General features: G+C 39.9%; 4 protein-coding genes and 1 non-coding gene across 7 annotated transcripts; 2 read left to right on the plus strand and 3 right to left on the minus strand.

Moving 5' to 3' along the window:
* Positions 1 to 26: 26 nt before the first annotated feature.
* On the minus strand, positions 27 to 3,105 carry LOC139629785 (caspase-8-like). 2 transcript variants are annotated; one of them, XM_071492621.1, is made up of 6 exons: positions 2,973 to 3,105; positions 2,084 to 2,424; positions 1,895 to 1,929; positions 1,503 to 1,608; positions 858 to 1,404; positions 27 to 715 (listed from the first exon to the last, which is right to left on the minus strand). In XM_071492621.1, exons 2-6 carry the CDS (start codon positions 2,415 to 2,417, stop codon positions 589 to 591), a joined length of 1,149 nt encoding a protein of 382 aa, XP_071348722.1. In that variant the 5' UTR covers positions 2,418 to 2,424; positions 2,973 to 3,105; the 3' UTR covers positions 27 to 588. The 2 variants fall into 2 exon arrangements, with proteins under 2 accessions (XP_071348722.1, XP_071348723.1); XM_071492622.1 differs by lacking the exon at positions 2,973 to 3,105 and adding an exon at positions 2,756 to 2,888 and having other exon boundaries at positions 456 to 715.
* A 284-nt stretch (positions 3,106 to 3,389) lies between these two features.
* trnae-cuc (transfer RNA glutamic acid (anticodon CUC)) lies at positions 3,390 to 3,461 on the plus strand. The gene has a single exon. It is a non-coding gene; the product is annotated as a tRNA-Glu (tRNA).
* Positions 3,462 to 6,741: 3,280 nt separating this feature from the next.
* LOC139629788 (interleukin-13 receptor subunit alpha-1-like) lies at positions 6,742 to 11,942 on the plus strand. The gene is made up of 10 exons (XM_071492627.1): positions 6,742 to 6,812; positions 7,390 to 7,463; positions 7,996 to 8,039; positions 8,165 to 8,277; positions 8,471 to 8,646; positions 10,166 to 10,293; positions 10,436 to 10,580; positions 10,757 to 10,862; positions 11,244 to 11,325; positions 11,426 to 11,942. Exons 2-10 carry the CDS (start codon positions 7,397 to 7,399, stop codon positions 11,486 to 11,488), a joined length of 924 nt encoding a protein of 307 aa, XP_071348728.1. The 5' UTR covers positions 6,742 to 6,812; positions 7,390 to 7,396; the 3' UTR covers positions 11,489 to 11,942.
* Positions 11,943 to 13,284: 1,342 nt separating this feature from the next.
* LOC139629620 (SH2 domain-containing protein 1A-like) lies at positions 13,285 to 18,665 on the minus strand. 2 transcript variants are annotated; one of them, XM_071492359.1, is made up of 4 exons: positions 18,370 to 18,665; positions 16,040 to 16,100; positions 15,781 to 15,925; positions 13,285 to 14,976 (listed from the first exon to the last, which is right to left on the minus strand). In XM_071492359.1, exons 1-4 carry the CDS (start codon positions 18,519 to 18,521, stop codon positions 14,930 to 14,932), a joined length of 405 nt encoding a protein of 134 aa, XP_071348460.1. In that variant the 5' UTR covers positions 18,522 to 18,665; the 3' UTR covers positions 13,285 to 14,929. The 2 variants fall into 2 exon arrangements, with proteins under 2 accessions (XP_071348460.1, XP_071348459.1); XM_071492358.1 differs by having other exon boundaries at positions 13,285 to 13,709; positions 18,370 to 18,656.
* A 3,566-nt stretch (positions 18,666 to 22,231) lies between these two features.
* LOC139629592 (uncharacterized protein CXorf38 homolog) lies at positions 22,232 to 26,351 on the minus strand. Its single transcript, XM_071492310.1, has 6 exons — positions 26,092 to 26,351; positions 25,790 to 25,924; positions 23,896 to 24,018; positions 23,189 to 23,338; positions 22,895 to 23,089; positions 22,232 to 22,796 (listed from the first exon to the last, which is right to left on the minus strand). Exons 1-6 carry the CDS (start codon positions 26,293 to 26,295, stop codon positions 22,686 to 22,688), a joined length of 918 nt encoding a protein of 305 aa, XP_071348411.1. The 5' UTR covers positions 26,296 to 26,351; the 3' UTR covers positions 22,232 to 22,685.
* Between the last annotated feature and the right edge of the window lie 627 nt (positions 26,352 to 26,978).

The following is a 26,978-nucleotide window of genomic DNA, read 5'->3' on the forward strand; positions in this document are numbered from 1 at the left end:
GAAATTATGACACTATGAGTCAGATATGAAGAAAAAAAACTTTTATTTATTATCTGAAACATAGAGCACACAATTGTACATAAGGACAATACCCTCTTAAACATTTAAAAAGGAAGTACAGAAACAGTGATAAAATGATTTCTCACAGTCAAAATACATTTTAGTCGATAATGCCATTACTGTTATGGTGTTTTCCTGATTTACATCTTCCATATAAATGTGTTAATGTTGTATTGGTTTTATCCAAATAATAATATAAACATGAATATTGTGTCATCTGTTGTGTTGAACAATTTTTATAAACCATATCAGCCATTAATAACTCATTTGTTAGACTTGTAAATGCCACCAAGATTCAACATTTGGACTTCTGTCTGTAAAAAAGTTCTTGTGAAGTACCAGTGATCTTCATGTTATGAACGTTATTTTCTGATGCAAAGATAATAAAAAGATAAAAAAATACTAAAATTATAATAAAAGATTCAGAAATATAAAAATAGACTTAAGAAAAACCTTCATTTCATTATATACCCCTCATTATACAGTATACTATGTTTGCATGATTTTGGACATTAAGCTTCAGATGAGCTAAGGTGACAACACAAGTTTCTTCCTCAGGGTAAACCTAACTTCAGGTATCTGCTTTGCTGCACCGGCCTCTTTCTGGCTGACTTCACTGTTTACACGGTGGAGGATTGTGGTGATGTCTTCACCCCTAAAACAATATAAAACACACAAAAACATTACTATCCCAGCATGGCACAGATTACGATCAACTAAAGTGTACAGTATGCATGGCATAGTAATGATTATATCGTCACATTTACATTTTTGTTGTTGTTGCGTTTTACAGTTACCTCGGACAGCGCTCCTTTAGCTGCTGACACACAGATTGGACGAACCAGCTCCCATCTACTGTGTGTCTAAATGCTGCATGATCTTCAACGGTGGCAATAGCAACCAGAACATCAGCTTCTTCAGGGATGAATGGTGAAGGAGAATCATCAGCCTCCAGATCTTTTGATAACACTCCATGCTGTATCTGTCCTCCCTGGCAGGCCTGGATCAAGAATAGTTTAGGCTTGCCGGTGAGGGCTGACTGGTCAGTCGCCTTGAAAGTTCTAGTTATTTGTTTAATGGAGAGGGGCTCCCGATCAGTCCCTAAGACTACGTTCTGTTTTCCGTGGCTCAGAATACAGCAGACGAAGGCATCTCCATGTTTAAGATCCTGCTGAAAATCAATGAACTTGGTGCCAGACCACTCCTTAACATTGAACTCCTGCAGCTGAGTTTGGTCGCTCAGAGAAGCAAAGCCCTTCAGTGCCCGATCCATCTGGTCCTTGGTTTGGTCTTTACACATCAGCACTTTGAACCCCAGCCAGCTGAACACCTCTGCCAAACTTTCTGCAGGAAATTTAATTTTTTAAAATCAAGTTAAGCTTCAAACACTAACACACAGGACAGTGGTGTAAGACAGTGAAGCTATCTACTTTATAACATACCAGCATCTTTGTCGGTTCCTCTTCGTGTTGTGCCATCTACAAAACTGTCGTTGTTTATGATCACACAGAGGCCAACAGGCTGGCTATTCAGCTGGTACTGCTCCTCCTAAAACGTTGGAAACAATTTAACACAAACACTTTACTGAAGAAGCAACTTGCTGTCTTCACTAGCTTAAATTTTATGTGGTATTACATAATTACAAAGCAAATATTATATGTTAATACAAGCTAATAAGCATGTGTCTGGAGTCTTCGATAAAAACATGTCTTGTGATTATCTGAGGAAAACGTATAAACCCGTCTTTCGTCTGTTCATCAAATCCTAATTAATCATTCTGACTCAAGCTTAGTCACATATAGTGTGCTAATTAACGATTATATAAATATCTCACCATCTTTTGCTTCTTGCTCTCTTGTGGCAGAACATCTGAGGAAATGAAACAGAAACAGAATTACACCCCCAAATATAAAACTGACATCTTTTTTCATGAAGCCTTAAGACTTTGGCTTCATTTTAAGATGGCATTATGTCGAACGCTCGAAATAGTAATTTCTATACCAAATGATTTAAGTTAACATACCTTTGTTGTCAGCTGAACAAGCCTGGACGGGCAGGGGTAAAGGGTCATTCAGTTGTATGTTCCTCAGCGTAGGGAAAGTTGTTTCGATTTCCTCGTCAGTTTGCAGGAGGTTCAGGAAATCCTGGCAGGATTTCTCTCCTTTATTCATGATCTTATCCACAAGCTCAACGACGTGCCCCTCTACATCTTCTTTGTTGATGCTTTTCAGGTTGTTGTACTCACGTTCAGTGATCAGGCCTTTCTCCAGAACTTTGTTGAGGATTAGCCTGTAGTCTCCACACAAAGACGTATGGATGGCTGTTTTGTTGCTCCTCAGTGTGCCTTTGGCTGACATGCTGAATCTGAGACAGCAAAACAGAGAGAAATGCGATTATTCAAGGGAAGAAATGGAGAGGACGAAGCTTTTGTTAAAGTACACCAAAATAGTGAGTTTTTAGTTTATGGAGCCAAACTGTTAATGTGCTGTGCTGCAACATGATGTAGTACCATTGTAGAGCCACTATTTTAAATTACTATTACTTATTTTTTTGGTCTAATTCACACATGAGTGAGATTAAGGCCACAGATTTTTAATGGCAAACGCGTTTGTTAGCTTTACTTTGGATTCGAAATGACTCAACATGGCTTTTTGTCCATCTTAAGCGTTACTAGCAATGAGGAACTCAAGCTTACTTGTATAATCTCCTGTATATTTCCTACATCACCTACACACTGACTTTACGATAAGATAAGATCGCCTTTATTAGTCCCACAGTGGGGAAATTCACAGAATTACAAAGTCAGTATTCAGCCTAGTTAACCTAAACCTTTTTCTACGATCATGCAAAACATCTTCATTTAACTACTGTACTTCGAAACTAGCACATGGCGATAACTGAGGTGAATTTACTACCAGGAAGTCTTCCCTCCAACTGGCCCTGCAGGTTGTGACTTGAAGTCGGTTCAGGTCGCTGGCTCGAGCCGAGGGGCGTTTGGCGAGTGCGATGCGAGCCCACCACCTAGTGGAAGAGGCGGCAGTGGCTTCCTGCTGCTGCTCGGCGGTGGTGACGGCGACCGCCGACAGTACCTGATGTTGTGTTTTTCCACCATTAGCCGCAGGTGGCGGTGATGAGCCTGTTCCTCAGTAACACACCAGAGAGGAACGAAGAAGACAAGCTGGTCACTCACCATGGAGACAAGCCCCTCAGAAGTAAAGCTTCAGCCTTATGTGGAGAAGTTTCTAAGACTTAAGTAAGTGAAAAATTGAAACAGAGCATAAAGGCTTATGACATGTGAAGTAAGTTACAGCTGACATGGTGAGCAGATCTCCCTGGTGGTCTAGTGGTTAGGATTCGGCGCTCTCACCGCCGCGGCCCGGGTTCGATTCCCGGTCAGGGAACTCTTTTATGTTGGAACTGAAAGTTTACAATCCTGAGGACTACACTATTACTTATGTCTGCACTGTGTAGGGCTGGTAGCTATATCTATCACCAGAGCGGTGCTTGTGGAAAAATAAATTCAGTTATAGAATTTAATGGTAGAATAGTTTTTCATTTTGTTGCAGTTTTTCTGTTTCTAGTTATTGATTAGTTATGAGTCACCCACCTGTTTCTAAGGTAAATAGCACACAGAATGATGTAATGTGGAATGCTCTATCTAAATCTGATCTCAGCTTAAGATATGATACATTGAAATTCTTGCAGAGTGACCGGTATAGCACTGTACAATTTCCAGTTTATCTAACTATATGATCTTTTGGAGGATGTAGTTTGTGGTGCTGCTGAACTGTATTGCATTACACAGAGACATGTTTCTGTTATGTAGCCTACCTTCACTGATATAAATGTTATTGCAGGGCTATTGTATCAGACTACATTAGTTTTAACTAGGTGTTCTTAATTTATGTTATCCAATCCTTGTCTTACTCAGTTAGTCCCCAAAGGAGTGATTTGTTTCTCTTATCCTGCTTCGCAGAGGCCAAATGTTATGCTGTGCTACAGAGCAGCAACCAGAGCTGGCAGTGATCCCGTGACACTTAGCAGGAAGAGCACTTGTTGCCAGAGGGGCTTGAAGCCACACTATCAAAGAATAATCTCCTGTCATACTTTTATATTCCCTAGGTATGAAGCCATGATACAGGATGGGACTGTGACTTTCTGCTCACAAATTGTTTTGTTAACCATATCATCTAAGTGCTGTCATCAAGGCAATGCACAATTTTTCAGTAGCTCTGCACTAGCATCACCCAGCAGGTAATCCTGCCAGCCACCATTTGAGTGCCCCTTACCTTACTTTCACACATTGTTAAACCACTGAACACAAGACATATAGAACTAACACTTAACAGAGCAAGGATGCACCTATAATACCAAATTAAATTATCACCAGTATGATATAGTAAATAGTTTGCTATTTAACTCACCTGAACTGCAGACCCTCACCCAGAGTCTGACCTGGGGTCACCATCCACTTATTACTGACTTGCATTTCAAGTTAAATGACATTCTAACAGGTAAACAGATGTATGTAAATGAAAGAGGCAAAATCCAAGATTTAAAATATGCCACCAGTGCACAAATACACGAAATGTGTACCCCACACTAAAAAGAAAGTATCTAAAGTAGATTAATTTTCAACATAATATTAAAAGATAAATTCTATTTCCAAAGATGAGGCCAGGAATAAAGTTCAGGTGGGACAATAATGAGTGATTTATTTATTTATTGTTGGTTTAAGAGTGGTCAATATAAATTAGTTTAGTTAGTTAAAAAATACTGATTTGAAGATTTAATATACAAACCATTACTGATTCAATAACTTATAAAGTTACTGGCAAAAAAAAGCAATTTTACTCATGTGTGAGCCTGGGAACTCACACTTATCCAATTTTTTTTTTCTTTTTTTTTCTTTTTCTATTTTTTATACTGGAAGTTAACGGAGAAAACTTTTAACTTTGGTCAAACTTTGTGCTAGAAACATCAATCAAACTTTAAATAGGTCTAGAAACCTGGCACATTTTGGCTTTAGGTCAACTTCTTGATGTTTCTACAATGTCAGTATTCCTACTGTTTAAAGAAACATGTAAGTGATTACACTAATGACACAGCTGGTCTGTTGTCTGACATTTAAAATGATTCATTTCTATTGCAGCTGCATGTCTGTCTTTTCCTTCTGTCATCTTTCCTTGTTCCTCTTTTACTGCCATCTTCCTTATTCTTTCACTGTCATCTTGCTTCATTAACAATGATTCACTTCTAATGAAGCCAGTTACATGACTGTGTGCTGTGACCAAAGATTCTACAGCACTGTGTTCTAGAATCTTTGGCTTTTCTATTTTGACCCTTTGACCCACCCTTACTTGTTGTCAAGCTGCCACAGACACTTCCTACAAATGGCGGAGCAAGATGCTTCATGGCAAGTCATGTCTATAGGAGCATGGGTTCCAGTCTGCATAAAGGGGCGTGTCAGGAGACCTAAAATGTTTAAATCATAGACTGTATATAAAAATCCAATGCCTGAATGGCTGTTGTGAAGATTGAATGAGTTGTAAAATAAAAATATGACTTACCCAGAGCTCGTCTACAGATAAATAAGTTATCAGACATCTTCATAATTACATGTCAGACATGCTAACATTAGCTTCTAGTTCAGACAGACTGACGGTTACATGTTGTCAAGCAAGAGAAAACTGTTATGAAATGAAAATAATAGACTTTTAATCATGTGATAAAACATGCGATTAATTGTGATTAACTATTGAAATTCAGCGATTAATCGCAATTAAAAATAAATGAATCGTTTGTCAGCCCTAATTTGTACACATCTGTTAATACTACTGATATTACTGCCAATTCTACCTCCCTGATGAGTTCTACTGTCAGTACCAGTACATCAGCTATAGTACTACTGATAGTAGTAGTATTGATGTTAGCCTGACTGCAGTCCATCTTTCTTTTTGGAAGTTTTTTTAATCTTTCTTTCCTCCCTTGCTTTATTACCTCCAGCAAAGCGTTGATGTTTTCACCCGTGTTTCTCTGTTGGTTTGTTTGTTGGTTTGTCTGCACGATTATGCAAAAACTTCTCAATTTGCACTGAACATGGTGGAGGGGTGGATCAGGGATCAGGGATCTGGATCTGGGTCATTTATGGTGAATTTGATTATTTTTCTCTGAAGTCTGGTGTGTATTGTTTCACTCTGGCCTTGGCCTTATTTTCTTTCCTCTAAGGACACATCTTTCTTCTTCATTTACTTTCTCATCCTCTTCTTTCAAGTTTCATAAACAATTTATAGCCTACATCAAAACAAGAAGACACTCTTCCTCTTTCTTAAGATGTTACTCTTTCCTTGTTTCTTTGTTTCTTTGTTTGTTTCTTTCTTTCTTTCTTTCTTTCTTTCTTTCTTTCTTTCTTTCTTTCACCTTCCAAGAGATCATTGACTTTCCAGCATCTTGCCAGCTCTCACATGTCATGTCTTCAGAAGCAACCTTTTCTAGTTGCTTCTTTCTTTCTACATGTGCCAAGCTTCTCAGTACATCTGCCATGACATTTAGCTAGAAAAGCTAAGTACAGGATGCTCAAAATCTTTGAATCTGAGAGAGAAACACTAAAGAAACAGAAAGAAAGCCTTGGTTTCCTGATGCTCTGTACAGTATATGACGTCATGCCTCTTATTTCCCCAGAAGCGTGTCTTCTCTGTGTGGTGAACACTTGAAGAACTACAGTCAGCGACAGAGTGGTGGGACAGCAGAAGGTAACAGCTTTTTGTTCATGCTATTTACATAGCTGAATACTATTATAATTTATACTGTAGGAAGATTTGTGTTAGATTTCATTCATAAGAGAGCTTACACTTAGAGGAGATAATAGTTAATGGCCCATTTAACAGTTTGAGAGAGATAGTGTAGCAGAGTGTGTAAACAAAACAAAGAACTGATCATTAAACTTTTTTTTTTTCCTTTTTCTTTTTTATTGAGGAAATTGTAAAAGCCTTTTTAGGTAGTAGGAATGTGTGTGTTGCTAAAACTTACAATCAAATGTGGGGTATTAACAGTCATATGAGGAAAGCTGTTTGTTTGTAGCTGATGTTTTACTGGCAGTCAGCCTCTACATGTAAGTACCCCAAAAGGGGAAGTATAAAAAGCCAGGAAATTACTTAGTGTGGACAAAGTAACACAACACTTTCTCTACACTATATGAAGCCCAGCACTGCTTTTCTTAAGTGGGTATCTGTATTTATGTATCGCTCTCTCTCTCTCTCTCTCTCTCTCTTTCTCTCTCTCTCTCTCTGTGTGTGTGTGTGTGTGTGTGTGTGTGTGTAAAATCCCTAGGTCGGTAATGAAGCTGTTTCTTGTCTGTCCAGTATCTTGGACCAGTTTCCTGGTTTTATGGGCCTTACAAGTTGGTGGGTGACTTTTCAAATTACAGATTCAACACACACACACACACACACACACACACACACACACACACACACAAACACACACACACCCCTAAACTTAATTCTGACCTTAATGCTAAAGCCAAGTCTTAATTTTCAAATGTCCACAATGCTTAAATGTCCTGATTTTGATGGTTCAGACACAAAAACACTCACACACACACTGTGGGTGATTGTCCACGGCTACAGTACACCATGCTTTAGTCATCTAATATTTTTGGCTATCTTTTATCAGGGTGGTGTTGCGGTTGGTTTCCTTGTATAGAATTTTAGAAAGCCAGCTTCCTCCACCACCCTAATGATCAACAAAATACCCCAAAATGCTGAAGAATTAAATGTGGCGTACTGTTGTTGTGTTGAAGCTCACGCTGGTCTCCATGTTGCTGTGTGTGAAGTGTGAACTTGATGATCCAAGGCTAAAATCAGATTTGCTTATGTTTTCCCTGAAGCCACAGGTCTAGATGTACCATACGTATTATATTTTCTCTTTTCACAGTGACGGAGGGCAACAATCACGACATCTGTAGGGAGGAAAAAGATGTGAGAATCAAAAACTTTACAGAATCAAAATCACACAGACACAATAAAACCTTGCTGCTGAAATATAGATTTATATTTTGATTTCTATATCCGTAATGTTCTTTGTGTTTGTGAAACTATTTCAGGACTATATCCTGACTGAGACACCTGAAAACTTTATCTGCGTCCTTTACCCAACAAATCTACTCAACTGCTCCTGGTCATTTCACTTTTTACAGAAGCTTTCGGTCTATATCAGGTACTCTTATTTTTTTAAATGATACATTAACATATACCAAAGGTTTGATCAATACCAAGATTTGTAAAATAATATAAATATAAAAAATTTCACCTGGAGATCTACTAGTATTCATCTTTAAGAGATCTAAATCTAACATATTTACAACATGGGTTTGTTCAAATACATCATCTTTCTCTGTCTATTCCTCCAGTATTTGTGATGAAGAAACAACAGTTCTCTCTCTGAGCCAGTCGTCTAATGAAAGAGTCGGATCAAGGTCTTTGACTGTGCAGTTCACTGAAAGGTTGTATGTAGTACTCCAGTTTAACAAGACCCAAGACGGCAGAGAGACAGTGGACACCTACACGTACGAGCAGGATCAACTAGGTAATACCCCAAGACCCAAAGACAAACTGTTGTTGAGCAAATGATGATGTGGTGTTCAATGGCACCCAGAGTTTGAATAATGCACGAGCTTGCACTTTACATTGAATTTATCCACTTGACTCTCTGTAAACTGTACAAATGGACAACACACTCTCTGTAGGTTATGTTAGCCATGCAAAACGTGATTGTTGTGGAGCCCCTTGGGACGTCACTTTTTTGTTTTGAAACTGGTTGTCAGCAATCAGCCTGCTCGATTTTGGAAACTATTAAGTGCGTTATATATAGTTGGAGGCAATGAGTCAAGATGTGTCCTTTTCTTAACTGCACAAACCAACAAGTCACAGCAGCGTTCAGACACTTAGAATTAGCTGTACTATTTCTTTGGTGGTTATTTCACAGATGCAAGTCAATCAAAATACTACATGAAATGAAATATTAGAGGATAATCAAAGTTATGTTGATTCATTCTGAGTGGGGGAATTTTTATCTGTAGAAAAATGCATGGCAATATATCAGTTGTTGAGATACTTCACTTAAAACCACAAATGTCAACCTCATGGTGGCAGAACAGGAAAAATCAGGGGAAGGAAACTCTGGGAAAGTCTGGGAGGATTTTTGACATTTTAAAGGACGTGTTAAAGTAATATGGCACCAATATCACAGCAAAACATGGTAATGAAATCATGTAGAAGACTTGGCCATGAATTCAAAAAAGTTTCCATTGATGGCATCACCAAAGTCATGAGGATTCATCCTCTGGGGACCATGATTGTCTCTTTTGAAAGGAAACTCCTTCACTTTCACAACCAGCAGGTCAGAATGAGCAGAAGAGATACTGAACTAAAGTTGAAGAGGCACAAACATAGTAGACATTTAGACATCTCTTTATTTTTCTTTTTTGGTATATTTTGAGTATTATTGTTGTTATTCTTTGTAACTTTATTCTCATATTATTAAGGAATGTTAATGTTATTCTTCACATAACATTACCCTGATAGTGAAATGAAACTTCTGGCCCAGTACACAACCTGGTTTCACGGCCTGACCCTGGCCCATTTACTTCCACATCTGGGTAAATGACTGTTATCCTCCGTTGTTGGCTGACACCTGGAAGATACTACTTCCAGATGTGGAAGTAGTATCTGACCATCATGCTGTATATGGGCCAGCCTTGAGCTGTGGAACCGGGGTGTATATGGGGTCAGAAGAATCATGTGGCCAGATGTGTCTTGCTATCTGGATATGACTTTATTTTCAGAATGGGCCCATTTTTCTCCATAGTGCAGATTTTCTCTTATATAATTTGAACCCAAGGTGGCTGTGATGCCAGCATATCAGTAGACTGATGACTGGTTGGCGTTAGCTTTATATATATGCAATCTTTATTTTAGGTAGATAAGTTATTTTTGTAAGCTGGAGGTTCAGGTTAGGTTTAGGTTGTATACTCTAGAGAGTCCGCAGAAGACCTTCAGAATGATATATAAATCATTTTACTGATTTTTGTGGATGTGTGCCACAGAGGTCCTGCCCCCACCCCCAAACATCTCTGCAACAATCAAAGATGGAAGCCTGGAGGTGACATGGAGTCCACCCAACAATGAGTCATTCTCTGGATGCTTTGACTACCAGCTGGACCTGGGTGACCAGGTACAGTATGTCTGTGTGGACAGATTACTATGCACTATGGATGGAAGGAACTCAATTTTAATGCAGCTATGTCTGCAAAGTTGCACTTGAGCAGCTAAATGAGGTAAACCTGGTTGTTTACTGATGAATCTTTTCACAACAGGACAAACCCAAAAACTTGTCCAACCAGTTGTCTTACACAGAGCGGGATACAGATCCCACTCGCGCCTACAGAGTGAGGATAAGGACAAGGAAGAATTCTAACTGTATTGGATCTGTTCAATGGAGTGAATGGAGTCCGACCATCAGTGAGTGCCGCTCATTAAAGTCCTTTCAAGTATATATTTAACCAAATGACTTGTTGTCGTCATCTTTACCTGCTGGTTGATTGGTTGATGCCTGGAAGCCTGATTACACTCTGTTATATTAATGAATGCGACAACCTCACAGTGATGTCCATCTTTATGTGTGCATCTGTTTGTAGCGCTGGAACAGTCAGTTTACAAACTCAACACACTGTTGATCGTCTCGATTTCACTTGGAGTACCCATGATCCTCCTGGCTGTGCTGCTGCTGGTGCGCCATCAGAGGTACTGCTCCTGTCTCTCACTTACTAACATGACTAACCTGTTGACTGATCCGTGACTCACACACACTTACATACACCCATTCATACAGCTCTTCACACACTACCTACGCGTCTGCGCACCTACATTTTTCTTTCAAACCTGAAACTGACCAGTGTCAGAAAGTTGACCCCGATGTTAGCAGCAGTGGTGAAAAAAAAGAGAAAACAAAGTGCAGAGAGGAGTAGTGAAAGGCCTGTATGAGTGGTGATAGTGTTTTTCTTTTTTTTTTTTTTTTGAAAAGCAGCTACAAAAGATTTACCCTACACTCCCCTAAGATGTATATGTGTGTCTGTGTCTGTATGTGTGTGTGTGTGTGTGTGTGTGCGTGCATGTGTTTTTCAGGGTGTCTAAACTTCTGTTTCCTCCAATTCCTCGCCCACCGGCAAAGTATAAATATTTCCTGGAAAAAAATGACACATTCAACGTAAGTACAGACACACACACACGAGTGCACACACTCACACAACCAGAAACACTCATGAATGAAGGATGCAAAAGTTTTGCTTGTTGTGTTGTGTTTCCAGTTCTACCATCCCGCCCCGTCACCTAAGGCTGAGGAGATCACAAAGGTGGAGGACGTAGATTAAAACCCTGGAAAGACATTTTAAAGGCAATATGGAGAGGACACATTCAAGTTTAATAAAAGTCTGGGGTCACGTCTGACTCTGTGCACTGCTAGGTTCATTTTAATATTAATTTTCCATTCAACAAGCAGCATAAATGTGTTGAATGCATGCATGTGTGTGGGTGTGTATTTCTTGTAGAAACTGTGTTTTTATGTGTCATGTTTTTGTATAGCCTTACACTCTAACTTGATATTTTAAAGGACATGTAAAAGCAGTATGACACCAGTATGACGGCAAAACATAATGGTAATGTAATCATATAACATACTTGGACGTTTCCTTTGATGAGCTCTGATAAAACACACTTGCGCTACATGAACTATCAAGTTATCTGGTCTTGAAAAATGAAACTAGTGCTTTTACAAAATGTGTGAACTTTTTGTGTGTGGCAATAAAGTTGAGTGATACATTGTCATCTCTTGTCATCTGCTCATTTAAAACGAACTAAAGCATATTCGTAAAATGTTAAAGAGGGTAAAAAACATAAAAAAGGGCTTAAACCAGCATTAAATAAAATGAGAACATTAGAGTTAGTGAGGGTTTACTATTCTACAGAAGAGAGGCAAACTACAGACGGGTGACAAACTAAAGGAAAAACCTGAAAAATGAAAAACCTGCCAACGATGCCCTCTGCCCCTCGGGCCCCTCCAATCAGCATCCATCACCACTATGTAATAAATAATCTGACACCAATGAAAAATGTAGGAAATCCAAACATTTTTTTAGTTCCAAATGTTCACTCAAAATATAAATATAAAGAATGTGGAAAACCTTGTAATTTTCAAAATATGGATCATAAAGAACAATAAAAATCTAAACAAATAACTAAACAACTTCAACCCATGTAAATAACCCACACTTAGGCCAGTGCTCATCAACACATAGAGCTCCTTTTAGGAGGTTTTCTACAGAGTGGTATTGGCAACTTAACAACTTTCTCACTAGATTTGGTGACTTTTAAAACCCTTTAGCTACTTATCTTCACAAAAGCAGCTGGCCACATATCTAGTGACTTTGTGGACAGACCCCATCTCCACTCCTATCCTCCTTTCTCCAGTAGAGTTCAGAGACTTGTAGAATTAATGTCAAAGTGCACTGAAGCTGCTCTAGCGTCATGTTACTGAGCCACTTTATGTTGGTTTTAACTTTAATATAGGTGGCTTTTTATAGAAGTGCTTTATAAATACATACTAAGAAAGACAGTAAAATCACATTATTGTGAGTCACCTCTGAGTCATGGTAAAATGCTGTTTCCCAAAAGGCCGCAGCCCTGGGTTTACCATTGTTTAATGGCTGCATCTCACATGTTTGCTCAGTACAGAATATAGAAAAAAAAAAAGCAAACTCAAGATTTCAGTAGGTGGTAAATGCAGCCTGTGTGAGAGTGCTGGTTAAGCCTAAAGTGAAGCTAAACCTGAAAACTAGGCTGCCCAGTGAGACGTCCCCAAGGCTGGGAACACTCCAACACATCTACCCTGTAAGAGCTGAAAATCAGCTTGTAGACTGGATATTGTCAATAACTTAAATAAAGTAAAACAAGTGTACCCACAATAGATTCTAGATTACTGCCTTTCTAACAGTGCTACACTTCCTGTGTTTTTAACCTCAATGAAGCCACCCTGTTAAAGTGGCTTCAGATAAGATTTTTTTTTTTTAAAGTGCTGACAACCACACAGATCAAATATACTGTACACAAACAGATATAAGACACAAAAACCCATCAACTCTGTGCCTCTGCAGAAAAAAATAACCACAACTATGAAAAATATCTTTCTTTTATTGCAAGAAAACATTACAATACACAGATAAATAAGACTGAGGCAATTAGGGAGGAACCCAGTTAAGTATTTACAGGCAAACACACAATGAGCATGCACAGACAATGATGCATCACTTACTAAGGACACAGTTTTCACACCCTGACACCAAAATAAACATTTCAATAACTTTTAAGGTCTCTTGAGAACTTTTGTGCCACTTTTTCATTATCTTATCAGGTAAAACACCCTGTGTTGACAGTACACAGGTCCTTGATGTGCCATGAACGGTGTGCTCCTCTTATCCTCAGTTTGTCCACCTGATGAACGGTGTTGGTTCACCAGTGGAAAGGCACGGCCTCATTAGAGAGAGCTGCTGCTGCTGCTGCTGCTGCTGCTGCTGCTCATTTCCATGTAGGCAAACTCTGTGGAGGAGACAGCTGGAACTGTGTTAGAGTTGAGTGAGTGGGTCATGAGTCACGACACATTTCCTCTCTGAAAAAGAGCTCTTTGATGTACAGCAAACACAAAAACACATGTTGAATACGGCGTGTGTGTGTGTGTGTGTGTGTGTGTGTCTCTGTACCTGTGTAAAAATGTGGAGCAGATTGATGTTGTACCATACAGTCACTATCGAAGATTCGATAAAAATCAATGATTTTTTGTAATTTGACACAAAGGAAAATATCAGTGGTGTGCAGTGACTTACACAGACGGGTGAGCAGAGCTTAAGAATCACCTATACCCCCCCGACTCCCTTTCCGCCCACAAACCCACACCGTCTCACTGTGTCTCTCTTAAATTCAGGGTCTGTCCTGTCTCACAGTTTTGTGCTACTTGTCTTTCCTGCGCTGAAAGTCTCCCTCCTGCACCTTGCTGCTCTCCTTCCTGGTTGAAGAAGTATAAGGAGTCATTCCTTTGAACTGACAGTAAATGTATCAAATAAGGAGAATAAGCAGTATCAAATAAACATATCAAAAAAGCAGTATATTTCCAAGGTAATCTTCAAAATATTTACCATTAACTGACAATGACGCACTCGAGTGACAATGCAGAATCCTGCATTTTCACACTTCTCTAACTTATCTTGCACAGAGCACCATACACCCTGATTAACAGGGAGAAAATGTGAAAACTAAACAGCAAAACAGAATTAAAACACTTGGACACATGTTCAATTATAAATATCTTAATTGAATAAACATGTCTCTGAAAGATTTCCTAACAAAAGGAGTTATTAAAATTGCCCCACAATACACCCGAACTCCTCATAATCACACATGTTGACCAAGGTGATTAATAAGACAACTATAGACCTGAGATGATCTCAATGTAATTTCCATGTTTACTTGCTGCCTCTTAACGCTTTGAAAGGAAAGTCCGCTGAGGTAATTTTCTAAGGTTTTTTCTAAAATGGTTTCCACTGCACGTGCAGTAATGTCTGTATGATAACTGATCTCAGAACAGTGGAAGATGAGCCGAGGGCAGTTTAACGAGCAAATGTGGGAAGGTCCAAAAATGCCACGTCCCGCTCTGCTTGACAAGCCCCAGCTTTTGTCAACAGGACAGGCGTTTACGCCCATGAATTTAACAGAAATGGGAGACGCAGTAGTTGGAAGTCAGTCCATCTTCCAGAGACAGTAGTCTACTGCAGCCACAGGAGGGCAGTAAATTGCAAGACGAAAGCAGATCCTGTGTGGAGATGGAGATGAAGGGAGACTCTCAGACAGTTGAGAAAGGAGACCATTCATTTTCAATTATTTCCTGTAACTGTGTCACATGGGTTTCTCCACCTCCCCGCCCCTTTAGGAGACCAGTCTGAGTCTGTTCATTCCAATGGGAGAAGTGAGCGTGATCACAGATTATGACCGATTCTTTCTCCCAGTGGTCACCGAAATAAATATTGGATCCACTTTTCACAAGCCACAAATCTTCAGAACATTCTGACATCAAAATGGCTTTTTTTGGACCAACAGATCAGGAGAACATTAACTTTATTTGAGACGTATCTCTGTCTCAGAAACTGGACCTGAAATAAAACTTCATTTAACAACTGAAGGGAAAACAGAGTATTACCAGACTCATATTAAGCTAGCGGATAAAAAAGAGCAGCAAAATCCGGCATTCATACTGTGTCTAGTGTTGCGACATCAGGACCACACCCACTTATGAGACAGGAAGTGTACAACATTTCATAGCATTGGCGCTGCCTGTAATGCGTTATCTTCTGTACAGAGTATCTTTGGAGAAATCTCCTCCACTTCAGTATTACTGTATAAGAGTGCTGCAGGAATGTTAGCAGTTTTGCACTTTTGCTCCCCTCGTTTTTGGTTAGATGCCTGAAATAAAGTCTGCGCTTAACACAAGCTTAAGACATTTTAATGATTTACTCTGCAACCTAGAATACGCCAGTAAATACCCCACTCATGATTTTCTAAGCTTTTATGTGTCTTCCGGTTTGGCCTAACTGTGTGTGTGTGTGTGTGTGTTTTATACCTTCTCCAAAGCTGATGTACTGTAGCTGTGTTCTGTCCAGTGGATCTGTGAGGGGGGGTATTCTGACACCAGAGGCTGTGCTCCCTCTGTAGCTCTCTATCAACGCTTCCACCGTCCTGAATCTCTGCTGTCTGACTCCTGAAATCTGATCATCACAAACACACACACACACACACACACACACACACAAACCACAAATAAGCACCATGTCCAAGTATGTGATCTGCAGTGTGTTATCTGCATGCACGTGTTCCCCTACCTGCAGACACCAGCCTTCACTGGAGTGTACGAGCCTGTAGGTGTGCACAAACGGTGCTTTCCTGTAAAACACAAATTTCTGAAATTTGAAAGATTTCCTGTGAAATGTGTAAAATCTGAAACTGCGCGCACAAATTCCAATCAAATGATTAAATCTGAAAGCAGAGAGCAGAGGATGACTGAGTGATTTCAGCGTTGTGTTCTACACACTAAGGTTCACCTGTACATGAACTTTACAAATCCTTGTACAGCCTGGTCAATCTGATTTGGTTCATTTGAAATACCTAATAATGCCACATAGCTGCAGTCATTTGAAATTTCAATAAGTCATTTCATAATTTCCATCTTTCTTCTTGCCTTACAAGCCGTTAATTCTGTTCCTCTTTCTAAGCTCTGTGTATGAAGCTGGTTTAATGATGTGGAGACTGACTTTTTTGAATACTTTTCATGTAAGTATTTTAGGTAGGCATTATATGACAGTGGAAGAAGTTCTTAGATCTTTTACTTTAAAGCAGAAGTATGAATATGACAATGTGAAAATACTTAGAAGTAGAAGTCCTGCATTTTAAATAATAACACTGAAGTAAAAGTATTGTCAGCAAAATCTGCTCCAATATCAAAAGTAAAACTGTGAAAAGAAATCCCCTGTATAAGTAGCATTTTACCCCTGCAGCTGGTTGGCAGAGGGTGAGTTTTAATACTTTAGGTAATTTAGTCCAACGGTTCCCAATCGAAGGGTCTGGCCCCTCTAGAGGGTCACAGCTTAAATCTGAGGGGTCTTTAGGCAAAGCAAGGCAAATTTATTTGTACAGCACGTTATCATACACAGAGGTCACCCCATGTGCTTAACAGAAAAATAGAAGAAGCGTCAAAATAGAGGTAAAATGCATAATAAGGGGGATTTTTTTTAGGGGATTAGGTCACTTTAGGTGATTCACATGAGAGATGAATAAAAAGCAATGTGCTGACACATGTCCTTTTTCATCTTCTTCACACATTTTTCTTTTTCATTTGCTGTTTTTTTCTATTTATAGAGTCTGCAGTATATAGTAAGTCTGAGCCACAAACAGTTATGTAAATGAAACTATGTGAGAGGTTTGGAGGGGACATGTCAATAACTCAGACATCTGAAGAAGACCCAACTAGACATTTTATTTTGTTTTTTGTGAGGAGTCACAAGTGATAAAGTTAGAAAACACTGGTTCAGTCTTTTGTATTTCATGAGACAATCACACGTTTTAACTGTAAAATCTGAACCTGTCAAATAAATGTAGTGGGTTGAATGAAAGTATAATATCGTTCTCTGAACTGTTGTAGAAGCAGAAGAACTTTGCACTGAAGCACAGAACTTGAGTAAATGTGCATAGTTAATTTCCACCACTGTTCGCAGTTTGTCTCCGTAGTTTATATTTTTCCGTGTGTTTTTAGCTGTCTGTCTCAGAAAGCTAATCTTCAGATTTGGATTTCTTTGGATTTCTTTTGTATTTTTACGTCTTCTGTAAGGTGAGTTTCACAGTGGTAGAATTTTAATATGACCATGGAGTTAAGCACAAACACCAGTTCCCTTTTTGAAAGCTCTCTGCTAATACTTTCTGAAAAAAATGTTTAATAATACTCATCATTCTCTTTCACTTCCTTCTCATGTAAATGTAGATAAAAAAATGCAACTGAACTGATGCAGTAACAGCTGAGTGCCCCAAAGTGTATTTACATTTAGAAACCCCTCTGTGAATTGAGGTTTCAGAGACACAACACTGTTCATTTTCCCGCCAGCGCAAACTGTCGTCTTTTTCTCAGCTACAGCAGCTCGCAGGAAACTGGTATATTGTTTATGAAATGCTGTTTATTTAATATCATTACATGGACGGGCACTTAACTCATGATAACACGTGATGTAATTCACATAAAAGCATGCAAAGGTTTCTGTGCCATTTCTTGAATTGGATGGAGTTCAGCTACATTTTGCTCAGTTTTTACCAACTTTCTTCATGTTCATTTTTTTTCTTTCATTAGCCCGTAACAAACTCCGACTTTCTTTCTTTCTTTCATTCAGTGTGTCAGTTCAACAAAGGATAAAGCTGCCAGGAATCCAACATATAAGACAATGATGCTGGTCTACAGACATCAATGAGTTTCTGTGTGAAAGTCCTACATCAGCACTTTCAACTGGTTCTCTCAGTTTGCCTCTGCACGATATGTAAATAAAGTTATGTTTCTATAAATAAAGTGTGCTCAGTGAAGATCACGGATAAATGTGAAGTGATCCAACAAACCCTTAAGGGTGCAACATGTCTGAATGGTCACATTTGTGCCACCACGCTCTCAGCTCACCTCACACACAGACAGTAGGCCCCCTGCATGGTCTCGCTGTCTCTCAGCAGAAAGCTGCCGTCGTGTCCAAACCTCTCCAGCAGCCGCTCTGTGGCCTCGCTTCCAATCCTCCCATAGTAAATAGACTGGACCAGCACCCCCTCCTGCTCCATGCTGCCTCGCAAGCAGACACCTACTGTCTGTGTGCCCAGAAGGTGAAGGTGCAGCAAGCTGTAGCAGAGATGAGAGGCTGTGAAAGGCTGTGAAGCAGGAAAAGCCTTTCTGGTTTTCACACTTTTCTGTCATGCAGCTGCAGCTCACGTTGCGCACTTTGTCTAAACTAAATAATGACTTGTATCTGAGGAAAAGTGAAAGTATTGCTTTAGTTTTGTTGGGTTTTCTTACTTTTCTACCACACACTCCACTATTTTGCCTTCTGATAACCTGTGTGTGTGTAAACATTTGTGTTTGTGTTTGTCAAACTGGAACATTTCATGGGCACATATACACTGGGACTCTGACAGCAGTGGCTTTAATACACCATCAGGATGTGGTGCTGACTAACATTGTTGGAAACTGAAAGTCGTATAAATGTGGTTTGTGATAAATTCACAAAGAGAACAGTGAGTTTAGGACGAAAATGTGCTTCGACAGACACGTCCCACACATAAACCACCAGCCAACCCCCAACAACCCACACCCTTACTTAAAAAAAGATATCACACCTATTGTGTGAGCTCTTCATATAGAGCAACAAATACTTTACCATAACAGGTTCATGTCCTGATTGAGACAAGAAGAAAAAGCTGACGTGAATTCATGCAGAATATAAAACCATCTATCAGTCATATGAAACCTCAGAGCTCTGAGAAAATCTTAACAAACCATCAAAGAGCTTTTTATGGCACAAGTACGTGATGTTTTTCTCCTGAGTACTTTCTAATACTACACATATAGGAGTAAATAAACCATGTTAGCTTGGTTATGAATATAAATATAAAAGCCCAGACAGAGCACCTATTGGCAATGAGTAATGGATATACAGTATATAAACAAATAAAATGGTTGAAACAAAAACACATTTGAAAAAAAAAAAAAGACACTTTAGACGTCTCCTTGTGTCACAAAATGCATCATCTAACATAGATGCCTGCGGGTGGATCATTCAGCTGCTTTACTTTCATGCTGACATAGTTGTGGCTGTGCCCTGGCTGCAGGTTGTTGACTGACCTGCACAGCAGAGAGGGAAATGTAATATGTAATAAACAACCACACACAGAATCAACATGGCTGAAAAGTAAATGTAGTTAAAAAGACAGATTTTCCTGCTAGAAAGATCGTAACTGAGGAAGACCACAGGGTGGAGTCCAGCTGGTGGAGTCTCATTAACAGTTCCTGATGTGGCGAGAGGAACATTTGGAACTAAAACAACTGTCATTAAATGTCAGTAATTTTTTACAATAGAGAAAAGACATGACTAAACATGGAAAAAAACAAGCTTCTATTGTATTCTATGAAATGTCCAGCAGGTGGTGCAATAGAGCCCCACACATCTACCTTTATGAAAAATACAAGAAACACACTGTGTAGTAAACAAGACTCTAATAATTAATACCAATATATCAGCAGACAGTGACACTACACATCTGTTCCCTGCTGTGAACTTCTACTTCATATCTATGGTTCACTTTCTGTGAGAGGCTTCCGTCATCAATAAAGACTGAGTAAGGCCATGAGATAGACATAAGTTTGTTTGTTCGAGGGGATGCTGTGGGATTTACAAACCTTTCCTCACATCTTCAGATTTATATACAGGAAGAGCAGGATTTCCATTCACCTGTCCAGCTTTAAGAGAATCTGTTAAAAGAAGAACATCAGATCACTTTCGAGGTGACGGCAGGTGCTGCAGCTTTACAGCAGGTGGAACAGGTAAAACTACAGAAGGTGTGTTCAGCATTATTATCACTACAGCCATTCTCATCCCAGCGTAGACAGGACATGATGAATGAGATATATGAAACATCGAGGAGGCAGTTGGATTGAAAGATACCACTGAACTATCTGGACCATCAGCTGTGAAAAATCAGACACAAATCCCCTTTCCCCATATTTTGCACCTCTCAAGCCGAAGGCCTTACATATTGCATGAAATCAAACACACAATTGTTGGTGTTGCTGTTAGTAAAAAAGGACAAACCCTATTTGACTGTTTAAAGCTTAAAAAGGCCGACAAGTCGTCAGTAACTATCCTCCCATGTTTCCTTCATAAAGTTTGTCCACCAGTGACAAATAAGTTCATATTTCTCTTTATCAAAAATATTTTGGTATGTGTAAATAATCATAGAAAGATTTCACTCATCTGATGTTATTCTGGACTCAGGGAGGGGAAGAGGATGTGAGCAGTCCAACAGTAACTGTCACTGTAAGTAAGCCAACCTCGCCCATAGGAACCCAGAAAGCACATACTGTATAACACTAATCACACCTTTCATTTCTCTTCAGACACTGGTCCCCGTAGATGAGTTCTTCCTGTTTCTGAACAACCTGTCAGCTGGATGGATGCACAGAGCTTCGCCAGAGTTTTCACATCCACCAGACAACTGTCAGCAGAATCACTGAAACATGGGTCGACTTCCTCTGCGGCCCGCTCGCCTCGATTGGTGTGTACATGTGTGACATCTAGGAAAGTCAAAGCTCATCTTCCCCAGGAGTTTAGAGATGCACAGACACCCTGATGGTCATTGACTGTCAGTGTAACAGTTGCTCCTCACATAAGTCCCACTCTAACCTCAAGGCTTTGGCAGGTGTTGAACCAGCTTTTGTGAGTGACAGGGAGCTCTTCAGGCAGTCAGGTATTATACATCACCTGACCTGGTCCTTGACAAAGTTCACCAGCCTGCTTTCTCCATCTGAAAGGAGGCAAATGTCACAACATGACGTCCCTGAGACCCAGTCCACTCCTCCTGCGACAGCCCATGTGGGGGAGTTATTTAGGAGGGTCCAACAAAACACACACTAACAATCCCCTTTCCTTCTGTGGGACTATCAAACACTGTTGCGTGTCTCCTCTTAAACTGTCAAAACTATCATCTGGTCATAAAATGGAAAGAGGAAGTCTGAAGATGCTGTTTGACAATTTCATTCACCATTCAGGTCCCACAAACAGACTTCAAGCATTGCAGTGACTCAGTCCCTGACATCAGCATCCTCTGCTCCATGCTGATTCAGTTCTTGGCACGACATCCAACAGCCTTTGTCATGAGAGTAAGGACACAAACAGTTTGAATGGCATATTTGTCATCACCCATCATTTCTTATCAGCACTACTTTCCTAAGTTACTACATTTTATGATCTTTGTCTTTCTAATATGTAAAAAGACAGGGTTACAATTTGTCACGCCACGCCTTTTAAAATGTTCTCCATCCTTTGTAGCGGCACACAGCGTCACTCTTTTTACCTGCTCACCTGTACCTGCACCATCTGATTCAGATGTTCCTTCCTGATATTCCTGATCCAGATGTTCTGAAGGTCATGTCTACCTCTTCACAGGACTGAGTCAATAAGAGTCGCAGAGTCAATAAGGCCTTGTGCCTGTCAGGCTTGGTAAATGTAATATTTGACTACAAGGGCACTCAGAGAGCAACTGACACCAGACTTCAGAGAAAACAAATTTAAACTCATTGTGAATGATCCAGATCTGCACCTAAATGCAATGGGTTCATCTCCAGCCTGTTCCCCATCTCTCCACCAAGTTAGGTGAAAACTGGTTCAGTACTTTTTGCGTAATCCTGCTGACAAACAAACAAACCAACAGACGTGGGTGAAAACATAACCTCCTTGGTGGAGGTGATTAATAAAGTCAAATTAATAATAATAACAAAGTCAGAATCAATGTGATTTAATGTAAAAGTCACATTTAATCACATTTGTAAAAGACTTTTTTTGACATGGTGCTAAATGTCCCGGCTGTAACATCCACTCAGACACACAGACTTTGTGTCACATCTAGTCTCCTGCATGAGTGGACTGATGTCCCCTTCTGGTGTCTGTCTCCTGGCACCAGTTCCTTTCAAGGAAAACCAGTTCACTAAAATGTCTTCGAACATTGAACAAGTTTTACAGGTTAAGAAAGTTTGTAAGGATTTACAAGGTGTTAAAAAAAAACATTGTTAACTAAGACTTGTGTCAAGTGGAAAAATCTGTGCACCACAAAGTGCGTATGAGTACAAAATATATTTTCATTCAAGTACTGCACTTGAACAATTTTAAGGTGTTTGAGTATTCCCTCAAAAATACATAGTGTTCAATATGCTCCTCATTCTCTTCTTCTTCCTTCTTATTTTCTGGTCTCCAGTGAGTTGATGACTTGGAGCTCTGCAGAAAACCTCTCGCCCAAATCCCTGTTGGCCTGCAGGAAACCAGCCACTCTCTTCAACTGCTCAGTGTCCTGATGAAGAGACAGAGACTCAGTTGAAATCATGTGACATATTCATTATGCATTAATGAGTGTGAGTGTATACAGACATCTGTATATGTTCTTTGCACCTGTGTCTTTGCATCGTCATCCGCAGCATAAAGTAACTCCTGCAGTCTCTCTTGAAGCAACTCAGCTTCCCATTGGCTTATTAAGTCGGGGCTGGTCACCCAGTGGGGGACACAATCACACGCTAATGCAACCGTGTAGGCAGAGTCCGGTCGGTCCAAACCAGGGAAATATATGGACAGATTAAGGGCCAACATCTGGACAAGAAATACACACAATAATGTGACTGAGTGTCTCTCAACTCTGGACATATTTCAGCAGCATTGGTACACACACACACACACACGCACGCTCACCTCGTCTATCTCTTGCCCAGCTGTTGCCATCTGTGGCACGTGGCTGAACTGCTGCACAAAGTGTTTCAGAGCGATCTGGTAATGTTTCATCCATTCATCTTTCATATGCATCTCACAAGAATGCATCAACTCGTTCCTGTGTCGGATCACCTGGAACCACACACATACACACGCACGCGCGCACACACACACACACATACACACACACACAGATCACAACAAAATCACCATAAATTTCCTCCATGTATTTACACTCCTCCATCTTTGGTTCTCGACCCAGTCGCTGTAATTTTTAGATGTATACAAAATGCAATGTATATAAAATGTCTTTAATAATAATAACAATAATAATCATTTAAGCCTAAAGGTGGGTGAAGCTAATATTCGTCCTCATTGTTTTTGCTGTCTACTTACCTACATTAGCAGGTTAAATGACAGAAGTCAAGTGCACATTAGCTTTTATTGTACTGACTGCTGTTTGCTCCACTTTATCATAATTATCACGATTTATTCTGCCTGTGGTGTTTGTCCCTGTCTCATCAAATCCTACAATTTCTAACCTTTTCATTTCATCCTCATCTCGATGATAGTTCACAGACATGTGCGATTACAGCCAGCAGGCCATTAGCTTAGTTTAACATGAATACTGAACCCAGGGGGAAACAGCTAACCTGGCTCTGACCATTTAAAACTAAATGAATGTTCACCTCTCTCACACACTTTGGATCCACAAGCTTGAAACAATCACAGTAGTTGATGAGGTTGAGCAGAGCAGAGGCGTCGAACTGATCTGCCCCCTTCACTTTCCCCTGACCTCGTGGCATGTAAGCCTGCAGAGAGAGAGAGATCGTTATCATTATTATTTTATTTTACTTAAAGATTATACTTGTGCAGAAACGAGCATGTGAATATGTATGTATTTTTTTCTTCTCTGTTTTTCTGATATCATTATCATTGGCAATATTGTCCACCTGACATTCATGCCAATAAAGCACTGAACTGGGAGAGAGACTGAACCCAGGAGAATCTTTAGATTTGAGAACTTTCCAATGTTAAAGATAAATTCAAAATGCTGCTACAGGATGATGTGCTGTGGTTAATTTGACTTTAATTGAACATGTGATAAAATCATTTGATCAAATAGAGCCTCACTTGTTTCAGCAAACTCGGGTCTGCAACTAAACATTATTATAATTATCGATTAATCTGCTGATCATTTTTTCTATTCATTGATTAATTGCATGCAAGGTTCAACCATGTATTGTTTATTTTGAACTATTTCAGCTTCTCATTCTCTGACTGTGGCATGTGATGTTGTGACCTCATCATTATAGCTGCAACAATTAATCACTTAACAGAATATTAATCAGCAGCCATCATGATAATCAATTAATCGCTTTAATCATTTTAGAACACAAATAGGCCAATTTGCCACTTTTCAAACATCAGGACTTGATGTTTCCTTTGTCATATTCAATAGTAAATTCTCTGGGTTTTGGACTGTGGTTGAATATAACAATCAGAATAGATCACCCTGGGTTGTGAGCAGTAGTTTAATGGAACTAAGTACTTCTACTTCTACTCCACTATATATTTCATGGGAAATATTATGCTTTTTAGTTAACTACATTCATTTTATAACTTCAAGTTACATCACAGATTAATATTGATAAATCAAAACCTAATAAACTAATAAATTATAATGTATTATTATAGATCACTCTACCCAGCAGTATATAAAGGAGTTAAAATTAGCATCTTTACCAGATCAACATTAATGATGCTTACACATTAATGAATCAGTAATCATAAACCAATGATATATCATTCTGAAAGGGGCCATTCTGCATAATTAGCACTTTTACTTTTTGTTCTTTCAGTATATTTTAATACTAATACTTAAATACTTTTACTGAGGTAAAAATATGACTGCAGAACTACTACATGCATGTATTTCCACACTGATAATGGGATTTTTTCACTAATTCTCTTTCTAAATACAATATCTTTTTTAAACTTTTTCTCCTGTTGTGTATTCTGCTGGTTGGGACTCAGTGCTGGAAAGTCAATCCTATTCTCAGATCTCAAAAACTTGCATTCAAACATGAAGGTGGAGAGCGAACACACACGAGCTGCTGAACCAGAACTGCTGCCCCATGAAAAGGTAAAAGAGAGTGAATGAATACGAGTGAAGTCTTAAATAACCTTGTGGTAACCAGGTAAATGAGAGGTGGTAGGGATGAAAACAAGAGCCAATCAGTGAAGAGGAAAGGAAAGGAAGTGAGGTGGGTGAAGGAAGGAAGAGGTAAGATGAAGCAAAATAAGAAACTTCACTACACTTTAAGAGACTTTTCAGCAGCTCCTTTGTTTACGACAACTATTTCTGTACCATACATACGGCAGTGTGTGCTCCTCACCTTCTGACACACCTGCAAATGTTTTCTGAAGGTTAAGACTTGGTTTTAGGTTTGTGGTTAGAATTAGTCCTCGGTTTAGGTTGGAGATAGACAGTCAGTTGTGATGGTTTGGGTTATAGGGTGAGGGGCTAGGGAATGCATTATGTCCTCACAGTGTGTGTGTGTGTGTGTGTGTGTGTGGTACCTTGGCCACTTCCCAGTGGTCTGTTCTCCAGGAGGGTGGGACACAGTTGTCCCAGTTGACGGTGACGTCACGCTGTCTGTGGTGTTTCAGGATCACTTCCTTCCACTCAGTACACTCCACGCATGCCCCAGAAAGCTACACACACACACACACACACACACACACACACACACACACACACACAGGTCCACAACTTATTCACGTTAGTCTGAGAGTAAGTGGGAGATGTTCTGCATTAAAGACAGTTTATATGGTCGCAGGGAATAAAAGGACTTGAAGAAGACCAGACAGACTCGTCTCACCTTATTCCCTCTCGGCCTGCATGAAGACCGACACGGTCTCCGCAGCACCGTGTTGTGATTGAGCAGATCTCCGTGGAAAGCTCTCATGTGCTGGTTGATGAAGGGATGGAGGCCATTCTTCAGTATGAGCAGACACCTCCCTGCTTTCAGCCAGTTCTTATACTCTCTGTCGTTGAGACGAAGCAGCAGCTCCTCATGAACCATCTCTGCTCCTTTCTTCCTGATGTAATCACAAGGAAACCAAAACAAGTCCCCACGCAACCCTGTGGGTTAGCTCCACCCACTCGGTGCAAGTAGCAGAGGGGCCACTAGATGGCGCCGTCGGCTTTATAAACGCCAGATGTGGCAGTTGTTGCTCCTGGTTGAGGAAGAAGATGATAAGCTGATGGTGAGAGATACAGATGGGCAGAGGTAAATTTGTGCTGTCTCTGTTTCTACATTTACTTTCTCTCTAAAAGCTTCAGGACGTCTTTGGGTGGAGGCTGTCGTCCTTCACCTGCTTGTCTGGGGGGGTGGTGTCAGGGCATGTTTGGCACAGGGTCACAGATCCTAACATCAAAACAACTGCTGTATGACCATCAGCGTGCTCAAACACCACCTGTGAAACTGCAGCTGATTCTTCTGAGGCTCCTGAACCCTGTGGAGCTGAGAGTGTGTGTGGTAGAGGAAACTCTCTGCTGCTCACAGGGACACACACGGGCGGCTACTGATACACCTGCAAAGACTGAAGGCTGGCTCATGAGCTCTGCAGCTGACACCTCAGGGCAGCTTCAGTATTACTGCCATGGTGTTAATAAGAGCATATGATATGTTATATCAGCATTATATTAGCATTGATGTTAACAACAGCATTACCAACAGCAACATTAGAAGCTGTGGGTACTTAT

This window comes from Trachinotus anak, unplaced genomic scaffold, assembly GCF_046630095.1.
Source record: "Trachinotus anak isolate AG129_WGS33_773 ecotype Australia unplaced genomic scaffold, CSIRO_AGI_Tana_v1 ptg000012l, whole genome shotgun sequence".
Classification (NCBI taxonomy): domain Eukaryota; kingdom Metazoa; phylum Chordata; class Actinopteri; order Carangiformes; family Carangidae; genus Trachinotus; species Trachinotus anak.